The sequence below is a fragment of the Mytilus edulis genome, chromosome 6 (assembly GCF_963676685.1).
Source record: "Mytilus edulis chromosome 6, xbMytEdul2.2, whole genome shotgun sequence".
Taxonomy (NCBI): domain Eukaryota; kingdom Metazoa; phylum Mollusca; class Bivalvia; order Mytilida; family Mytilidae; genus Mytilus; species Mytilus edulis.
In genome coordinates, this window is record NC_092349.1 from 67,025,450 (window position 1) to 67,036,537 (window position 11,088).

The 11,088-nt window shown below is 33.6% G+C and overlaps 1 protein-coding gene across 1 annotated transcript; it reads left to right on the forward strand.

Annotated features, from left to right (window-relative positions):
* The first annotated feature begins 3,006 nt into the window (after nt 1–3,006).
* Nucleotides 3,007–5,186, forward strand: LOC139526557 (uncharacterized). The gene has a single exon (XM_071321716.1). It carries the CDS (start codon nt 3,891–3,893, stop codon nt 5,184–5,186), a length of 1,296 nt encoding a protein of 431 aa, XP_071177817.1. The 5' UTR covers nt 3,007–3,890.
* Nucleotides 5,187–11,088: the final 5,902 nt, after the last annotated feature.

Below are 11,088 nucleotides of genomic sequence, written 5' to 3' on the forward strand. Positions count from 1 at the left end.
GAAGCAATTCTACGTTGTCTATATTGTATATTTCTATAATTTGTTATCTTTGATAAAATTTCAAGGTTTAATTATGAGTTATATAACTAAATCATTGGATTTATGGTTAAGAAACAGGAAGAAAATTACCTGGTTTCAATTCATCGGATGCTAACGTGTGAAAACTGCAGGAACTTTTGTACGTCGTGCATAGTGTAGAATACGTATATTTTGGCATTGATGTCAATAAAGCTTACTATGTTTGAAATAGGCACCTGATAATTATCACTCTTTTTCGATTCAAATGAACATATATTTTGGTAAAATGAGGGACATTCAAACTCATAAATTGGTTTATTTAGATCTCGATAAAAGTATACGTAGAGCTATCATTACAAAATGCTACCTATCTTTCTTTATAGTAAAGCTACACACTATATATTTTTGAAATCTGTGTATGGTTGCCTTTTCCTAAACACAAGGAATGACTTTGAATCATGACGTAGGTGATGTTTGCCGTATGCATAACAAAGCATTAAAAAAACAAAAGTCATTAGAATTCAGGATCACAAAAACTATCTTATGGCAATATCCAATTTTTACACAACTATTTTGAATCAATGATTGACAACTTCTTATTCATTTGATCATCTCATGATTCTTAGGAACACAAGACTAGTGAGTTTCTTATAGATTGATACACCTTTTTTTATTTTGTAAGTTTAGAAATAAAGGTACCATGATTATTATTCAATACGTCAGACGTGCGTTTCGTCAACATAAGACTCATTAGTGACGCTCATAACAAAACAGTTAAAAAGCCAAACAAGTACAAAGTTGAAGAGCATTGAGGATCAAAAATGCTAAAACGTTGTGCCAAAAACAGCTAAGAACATAAGGTTGATTTTAAACGCGTGTCTTCTAATTCATAAACGTATTTGAACTGCCAATTGATGTTATATTTTGCATGTTGTTTTTTCAATTTACTCTAATCTGTATTATCAAAAAAATTTGAATTGTAAAGATGTTATGATTACAACAAAATGCTTTAAATCCTCAAGGTCATCTATGGTATTAATGAGGACAGTCATTCATTTTACGTCGTATATCTGTAGGGGTTTATATTTCATTTAAAACTATAGACACAAGGTCGATTGAACAGGTAGGTAACATTATAATGCATTTAAAAGACGGAACCTTACATGAAGTAGCTTTATATAGTTCATGCAAACCTATCTCAAATTTATAGTAAGTAAATATAGAACAATATATGGAAACAAAAAGAATTGTTTTTGATTTTTATCAGAAATAGACCTACCTGATTTCTATAAATAGTAAACCATAACGGTTAACATGGCGGAGGCGTCCTAATTCGATACTTCTATACATATTGCCTGATTATCATACAATAACGCGGAACTTTGCATTGTTAGTAAAGGCAACAGTAGTATACCGTTGTTCAAAACTTATAAATCGATTAAGCGATCAAATGTAAGTGATGAAGAACTAAGCGATTTGTTTAAGAAAGACATTGAAATACCCTAGTCCTTGCAAGGAACTTTAAAATATGTCTTCTGATATCACTAAATTGTAACATGGACTGCTCATGCTACGAGAGAACCTGCTTGTTTGTTATGGTTTGTGTTATATTCAATTAATGTATTAAATAATGTTTCGTTATTTCGCACTATCAACACACTATAAGCCTAGGTCATGGACGTTGCTAGTATTTCTGTCCCTTCATAAAACTAAGTGTTGATTTTGATATCTAATCTATTCTCTGAGCGAATCAATCTGCGATTGAGTTGTACCTTAAAAAAGTTGCATTCTATCTTCTTACCAAACTCGGCGACTTGAATTCTGTTTTGTTCTTTTATGGCTCAATTTTGCAAAGATCCTACATTTGTGGTACTGATGGTCTCTCAATTGTCAGGTAGTAACGTGTCGATTGCGTCATGCAATCTAGTTCTCAAAAAGGTTTTAAAACGAAAACGATTTCTGATTAGAACTCATGGATAACGTTACATTCATCATGTTCATTACGAAGTTTATTTAGCAAAAATTTCTAAAATTATACAGAATCGATACAGCATTTTATAAATTGATGAACTACATGTAACAGGGACCTTATGATTAAAAAAATGTTTGGTGCACAAATAAGATCCGTGTCAACTCCAGTGTCTATAACTCGTTCTTCTGCCACCTCGAATCAAATTAAGTAAACATATATTAGCTACCAAGGTAAGTCACTACTTGTGACACAAAATACTATCGCAACCGAGTTATACAGAAAAAGAACGGATAGTAACAGAAAATTAAATGCCAGAAAATTCGTCTTTTGAACAATGCTGTTTTTGTGTCCTTATCCTCCTTGTACTAAATTATAGGTAGAGGGTAAATTTCGCTCGGTTTGTAATCAACTACGGTGGATGACGTATCTGCTCCTCTCATTCCTTTACGAGCTTGTTTTTTTTATTTCCTCATCTTTTTATAAATAAATTTGGTGTATTTACTGTCTTCTGATTGGTTAAAAGTATTACTTTTATTTTCAATGTTGTCAATTTTTATGGCGACACGCCCACTCTGACTTTGTGTATTCATACGCGATCATGTGTGTACGTTGTTATTGTTAATATACATAATATAAAAAGTTCTTTGAGCCTTATTTTTGATAGAAATTTATTTATAATGAATGGCAATAATTTATTTTGAATTTATTGAACCATAAAATTAATTTTTGACTCTTCATATTTTACATAATCCGCTTCGCGGATTATTCAATGTGAAGAGTCAAAAATTAATTTTATGGTTCAATAAATTCAAAATAAATAATAGCCATTTATTAAATAATTTTGATTTGTATTTTCTGAAAATATTTTTGAGATTTGAACATCGGTAGCCTAGATGTGTCTTATCTCATTGAACTAAACAATCCTATAAAAGTGTAACACTCTGAAAATTTGTGGTATTATAAAAAAGGGATCTTAACGTTTTAAATGAATATCAATTTATTTATTTCAGTCATGGAGAATATGTCAGCGCAACTGGCATCTGTACTGAATGCATGTGGCATAGTATTACCTTTGGTGAACCTTCGCCGGAAAACTATAAAGAATTATGACACAATTTAGAACATTTTGCAGAGCATCGAAAGGAAAAACCCGGAAATAAAGCATGTAGGAAGCACTGCGGAGGGATTAGATTTAACCTCTAGTGACATAGATTTTATCGCAGTTGTTGAATGCAAGGTTTGGGAGCATTTAAGAGAAGGAACAACTTATAAATCTTCTGGTCATAGCTTTGAAATTGTAAGAATACCTGACCTAGCGCACCGAGGGTATTCAAAGTTATCTGTTTTAAAATGCAGCGAAGGTTTGTTTGATTATTTGGTTCTCCATGGTCGCAATCATTGCTTAAAAAATACTATTAACTTTAAGACACTTTCGAAACATCAGAAAGATTACCCAGAGGAAGTAAGCATTCACGGACCAGCACTCAAAACTCGTTGTTATCCACCAAAAGATAGGTACTCTTTACTTCGTGAAGCCGGAAATGCTACTCAAATCAATAATGCGATTAGTGTCATTGAAATGAATACAGATCTTGTTGCCTGCTTAAGAGGCGAACAGTGGCCTGTTGAGGCATCCGAGTGGAAGACAAGAAGAAGGTCTGCCAAGTGGCCATCACAACACTTATTCGATAATATCATCAAATCGGGCTATTACCTTGCTTGAGTTGGAAGTAAAGCATCAAAAGATAATGAAATTCAATGGAGAGTATCCTTTAACAAAGCTGAGCAGTTAATAGTTGAGTCATTAAATGAACCTCAAATTCATTGTATTATTATTTTAAAAATTTTCAGGGCTAGGTTGCTTTCTGGTATAATTGGAAATAATAATACCTCATATACAATGAAAACTGTAATGTTTTGGTGTCTTGAAGAAAAATCTGAGAAGCTTTGGCAATCATCAACTTTGATCTTTTGTGTTTGCTTTTGCATTTCAAAACTGAAATCATTTGTGGAGAAAAGGTTTCTTCCGAATTATTTCATCAGAAAACGAAATCAGTTCATTTTGAGCGAATTAACCCGTAATATTCAAATTAAAATAGTACAATGCCTAGATAGTTTTCTAAAAGACCCGACAGCTAGCATAAGCTTAATTTTACCAACATACAAAGTGTATCAAAACACTCCACGTGTTTTATTGAACAGAATAAGTCAAGAAAGGTTAATCGAAAACTGGCTGCGATTAAGAGTATTCATAGCTCAACAGTACCACGCTCCTGCTGGGTGTGAATTTTGGAAATTATATGATGGCTATAACATAAACAAAATCCTACTACGATGTCATGAGGTACTTGAAAAATTGAAAACAGTCAGTTATGCACAACCGTTTGTCAAGATTTTGCAAAATTGCATGGGCGTTCTTCAATATGTTCTTCTTATGAAAGAAAAGCAAACATTTGCTTGTACGAAACATTCTATTAATCGAAGAAAGTATACAAATTTTATGGAATTGAGTTTTGCAGGAGAAGTTACAAACACTAATCTGCGTATTGCTACATGTTACCTAGACGATGGTGTTACGGAGGATTGCCTGAAAATTATACAGACTGTAACAGGTCAAACTAACCGTTTTAAGGTAAACTATAAACAGCACGTGATACAAAAGTTAAACCGCGCTATTGAAGATTTTCAAAACATGGAACCTATATGCAAAGACACTGAAATTGAAATGTACAATCGAATTATAAGAAAAGACTTGACTGATCAAGATCCGTACAAAACAATTGAAGAATTTGAAATTATGAAGAAAACAGGAAACTGTGTTGGTGGGTACGACGTATTTAATCTTATTTGGAAACAGTTTTGGTTTGATGTTACTTTTATGCCAGCAGAACTACCAGTTTTACCAAAACCAGCGGCACTGGAATTGTGCATTGACAACAGCCAGCAGAAAATAAGTTTTCACCCATTCCTCTATGGGCTCCTTCTTAAATTTCTCTGTTATACGAGGAATGGTTCAATCAAATTGTACAAAGACGAGGTTATAGAGATAATGAAAATATGCATTTCAGTAATGCCAGATGAACAACAGTATCAAAAATGTAAAGGAATTAACTTTGTAACATATTGTTGTTGTGTACAGAAAGACTATTCCACAGCGTGTAGATACGTACTGATTATCAGGTTATCTGCATGTTGATATCGTAAAATATCAGCTGCGAGACATAATATGAAGCTTTTTGTCGAGTGAGCGTAGCGAACGAGATCAAAAAGCCTTCATATAATGTCAAGCAGCTGATATTTTACAATATCAATATGCAGATAATCTGATAATCGATTTATCGGGCTATATTTGCGTGTTTCAGAAGTGTTTTCTTTGTTTCACCAGCATACAAAAGATGACTTGATAAGTTCGGGTCAAAGTTATTAACGTCGGTTCAAACATTATGACGTCGCTGATATGTCCGGGTCAAAGTTATTAAGGCCGGGTCAACGTATTTGACGTCACAAAGACATGATACGAAATAATATTAAGAGCTGAACAGAGTGATATAGACAGTGGGACGACCGATAACTTATGTTATCGTTCAAACTAAACCCAGTCAAGGAAAAGGTGGCATATCTGTATATCAAGTATATAATCAATCTACTTCTAGTAATATAGTCCAAATGTTAACAAGATTCGTGTTATGCTCATTATTTTGTTCATAAATTATGCCGTTAGTTTTCTCGTTTTGATTGTTTTATATTTGTCATTTATGGTCCTTTTATATCTGACTACGCGTTATGGGCTTTGTTTATTGTTGAAGGTCGTATAGTGACCAAAGCTTGTGATGTTTTGTGTCATTTGGTCTCTTGTGAAGAGTTGTTTTATTGGCAATTATACCAAATTACCTATTTTTATCATTACATTTGTTTTCAAAATGAGGAACAAAATTTAAAAATCCTATTTTGTAAAGGATCACTCTGATTCTAAAAAGAAAGAATTCTCTGAAACCGACATTATCAAGATGCTTGATTTCTTGATTGGCAGCAAATATTTGTTACGTTCGGAGGACGTGTTTTTCAACAGAGTATCGGCTTTCCAATGGGAACCAATTGCGCCCTCTTCTTTCCGACTTGCTTTTTTTAATTTATTATTATGAGGCTGACTTCATACAGGAACTTCTTAGGAAGAAAGATAAGAAGTTAGCAATATCATTGAACTCTACTTTCCGCTATATAGATGACGTTCTTTCACTAAATAATTCAAAATTTGTTGACTTTGTTGAACGGATCTATCGCATCGAACTAGAGATAAAGGATACAACAGATACAGTTAAGTCGGTCTCATATCTTGACTTACATCTAGAAATTGACAATGAGGGTCGGTTGAAAACAAAACTTTAAGACAAAGAGATCATGCGCATGCTCTGTACAATGGTGGACGTTATTTTTTTAGCTCGTGTTAAATACTAGAATTATGACCATTTAAACACTTTCCCTACTCTGGAGGATGTGTGATATCGAACTTTAATGTAACACGGAACGTTACAAAGACATTTGCTATCTTCAAAATGTGATATTTGTGATATGAACTGATGTGAAGTTGGTGTATTCCAGTGGGCAGTTTGTATACGTTATATACAGTGAATTCTTCTTATCGAGGACCAAGGTAATTCAACCATAAACATAAACGATTACGGTCACCTGTCATTTATAACAATGTAAATATTGTAAACATAACATTAATATTTTCATTGATTAATACTACTATTCTCAATGTCTACACCTGGTATTAATAAACACAGGCTGCGCAGAGACAGCAAGCCGTCACCATCAGTACAAGAATCTACAAAAAGGTTTATAATGTCATCGCAAACTTCTCCAGAAACATCAAAATCTCCGTCTATAAATGTAGATCCGTCCGTTATAAGGCATGCTCCTATAAAAGCTGGACTGAGCTCTTTTGACCACCTACCACCCTCGAAGTCTACCTCTCAGCCAATCACATGTACTTTATCTCAATCCGAACTAGAATTGCTCTGGAACTAAAAAAAATGCTACATTCCGAAATTGATTATACTATTAAAGCAACCATAGACCAATATAAACAAGAGATAAATACACTTACGAATGAAAATCAAAAATTGCGAGACGATCTTGATTCTCTCGAGCAGTATGGACGTCGTGATTTAATGAGAATCAATGGCATTCCTAATGGTGGCAATACGGAAACATCGGACAAAACTACCGAGCTGGTAATAACCCTAATAAAATCAATTGACAGAGAGCTGCAACCTGGAGACATTATAAGATCGCATAGAATTGGTTCGGCGCCGCTCACAATTAACAGCAGTGAAAACGAGAATCATGTTCAATCCAAAACACCTAGGCAAATTATTGTAAGACTTAAAGACCCTCAAGTCAAAAAACGCATACTTCAATGCAAAAAGCTACTAAAAAATAGACGGGATATGAAGTATGTTAAACTAAACGAGGACTTAACTAAAACAAATAACAACATTGCTTACAAGGTCCGACAGTTAAAAATAGAACATATTATAAAGGACACATGGACAAACGATGGCAAAATTATGGTGAAGGACAACCTAGAACAAATACATGTAGTGAACACTCAAGACTAATTTGATCAGTTTTGTGCCAATTGTTGTATTCCGGGCGTCTTTGACTTCCTTCATAGACTCGAAATGAACTCTAAAGAAAGACACCACAACAAAGAGAGTACCAAGGGTCCCAAATACCGTACTTATGCCCAGTCAGTATCTTCTGCAGCCTCTATCAATCAATCAACCACCTCAGATGACCTACAAGATGGATCTTAGACATAATACCATTCACATGTACAAACTGTATCTAAATATATAGCTAATTAAGACGATAGTAGCTTCACAAAATAGACACTAATGCCTTAAAAATTGTATCGTAATGTTATTTGCGTAAAATGTATATCGTTAAACTAATGGAAACCCTACTATCAAACAAGAGGCTCTCAAGAGCCTGAATCGCTCACCTTAATTTTTTTGGTTAAATCTCTCATCAATGATTATTTTGGCTTTTCAATTTATTTAAATGTTCTTTGAATCGTCCTCTTTTCTTCAAAAGCAAAAAAAAAAAAAAAAAATCATTTTCTCCTATGTTCTATTTTAGCCAAAGGAGCTATGTTTCTTGACATACAAGGAAATAAAATATAAAATTTATACTAGATACTCTGAAACTCATTTAGCCTAAGTTTTGCTGAAATTGATACAGCAGTTTCAAAGGAGAAGATTTTTTAAAGTAAGTCAACATGATGAACAAATTGTGAAAAAAGTCTTTAAAGGGCAATTACTCCTTAAGGGGTCAAGTGACAATTTTGGTCAAATTGACTTATTTGTAGATCTTACTTTGCTTAACATTTTTGCTATTAACAGTTTATCTGTATCTATAATAATATTCAAGATAATAACCAAAAACTGCAAAATTTCTTTAAGATCATCAATTCAGGGGCATTATACCTGAAAAACCAGTTACCCAATTCGGCTGAAAATTTCAGGACAGGTAGCCCTTGACCTAATAAATCTGATGTACAGTAGTTGTCGTTTGTTTATGTAATATATACGTGTTTCTCGTTTCTCGTTTTGTTTATATAGATTAGACCGTTGGTTTTCCCGTTTGAATGGTTTTACACTAGTAATTTTGGGGCCCTTTATAGCTTGTTGTTCGGTGTGAGCTAAGGCTCCGTGTTGAAGGCCGTACTTTAACCTATAATGGTTTACTTTTTAAATTGTTATTTGTATGGAGAGTTATCTCATTGGCACTCACACCACATCTTCCTATATCTATTTAACTTCTTGTCTTATTTGCTCTAAATGCTGGAGTTTTTGAGATATAAGCCAAAAACTGCATTTTACCCTGTGTTCTATTTTTAGCCATGACGGCCATGTTTTTTGACGAAATAGAAAATAAAACACAAACTTTATTTTATACACCCTACTGATCATTCAGTTGAAGTTTGGTTGAATTTGGTTGAGTAGTTTTAGAGGAGAAGATTTTTTAAAGTTAGCAAATATGATGAACAAATTGTGAAAAATTGTCATTAATGAACAATAACCCCTTCAGGGGTCAATTGACAATTTTGGTCATATTAACGTATTTGTAGATCTTACTTTGCTGATCATTTTTGCTGTTTACAGTTTATCTTTATCTATAATAATATTCAAGATAATGACCAAAAACTGCAAAATTTCCTTAAAATTACCAATTAAATGGCAGCAACCAAACAATGGGTTGTTTGATTCATCTGAAAATTTCAGGGCTGATAGATCTTGACCTAATGAACATTTTTACCCCTGTCAGATTTGCTCTAAATGCTTTCGTTTTTGAGATATAAGCCAAAAACTGCATTTGACCCCTATGTTCTATTTTTAGCAATGGCGACCATGTTTGTTGATAGATCAAAACTTCGGATTCTTGCTGAGTACGAAGATTTTGATATACTGTCATTTACTGAAAGTTGGTTGAACGGTAATAACTCGTCAGACTCAGTTGAACTTTTAAACTACCAGAAACCATTCAGGAAAGATAGGGGTCCCATGAAAAGTGGGGGAGGGGTAATAGTATATGAAGAGACGTGATGATTTGGATTTTGTTGAGGTTATATGGATTCAGCTAAAAATAAAGAACAAAAATGTATTGTACGGAACCTTCTACGTGCCACCTAAAAGTAATAATGAAATATGGACAAAATTTGAAAGTTCAATTGAGTCTGCCGTAAATGATGTAAAATGTGACCGAATTATTGTAACGGGAGATTTTAACGATAACTTGCTAAATGGTGCTCATTCCAAAATACATAATATTTGTACAAATTACAGTCTAGAACAACTTATTGAAGATCTAACTCATTTTACGGAACAATCGTCTTCGCTAATTGACTTAATTATAACGGATAATTCCGATTTTGTACCGTATTGTGGAGTCGGGCCACCACTTTTAGACCAAATACGATATCACTGTCCAGTTATGGGGGGTTTATTAATGCACAAAAACCTGCTTGTTTGTCTTTTAAAAGAAAAATATGGTTATATAAGCAAGGTAATTTTGATGAATATAGACGCATATTGACCAAAACCAACTGGGATAGAATATTTGCTCTAAATGATGTTGATAAAACAGGTGAAACTGCGAGCTACTGCTCACTGATGATACCCCCGCCGCAAGTGGATAATATCAATAGTGTAAAAATATGCAAGTGTTCGGTAAACAGGTAGTTGTCGAGTGATGAATCTGAAAACGCATCACATGGTATAGCTGACTTATATAAATCCTGAAACCAAATTTCAGAAATCCTTGTATTGTAGTTCCTGAGAAAAATGTGACGAAAATTTTCAACTTGGCTATCATGTGTAAAATCATACAAGTGTTCGGTAAACAAAAAGTTGTCAAGTGATCAATCTGAAAACGCATCACACGGTATAGCTGACTTAAATAAACCCTGAAACCAAATTTCAGAAATCCTTGTATTGTAGTTCCTGAGAAAAATGCGACGAAAAATATTCATGGGACGGACGGACTGACGGAAGGACAGACAGAGGTAAAACAGTATACCCCCTTTTTTTAAAGCGGGGGTATAATTAATTCAGAAATTTCAAATCGTATCCTTGATGCAGCTGAAATTTCCATACCCAATAGAATCGTAACTATTCGGAAAACTGACCCTGCTTGGTTAAATAACGATTTAAGAAAACTCATAAGAAAGAAAAACCGTTTACACTCGAAAGCTAAGCGGTTTAACCGACCCGCCAATTGGAATAAATTTAGACAAAATAGAAATAAAGTGACCACTTCAATAAGACAAGCTCGCGAACAATATCAAAATAATCTTATACAAAAATTGTCAAATAGTAACCTATCGGCAAGAAATGGTGGAAAACTTGGAACCAAATTCTGGTATCAAACCTACTCACTCGGGTATTCCTCCCCCTGCTTAAGGATGATAACTTAATATTTAAAGGGAAACTTTGCAAAAAAAATCAAAAATTGATATTATGTCCATTCAGAATAAAAATGCTCAAATTTATAGATATTCAAGTTTTATTCCGCTAAATAAGAGATCCCCA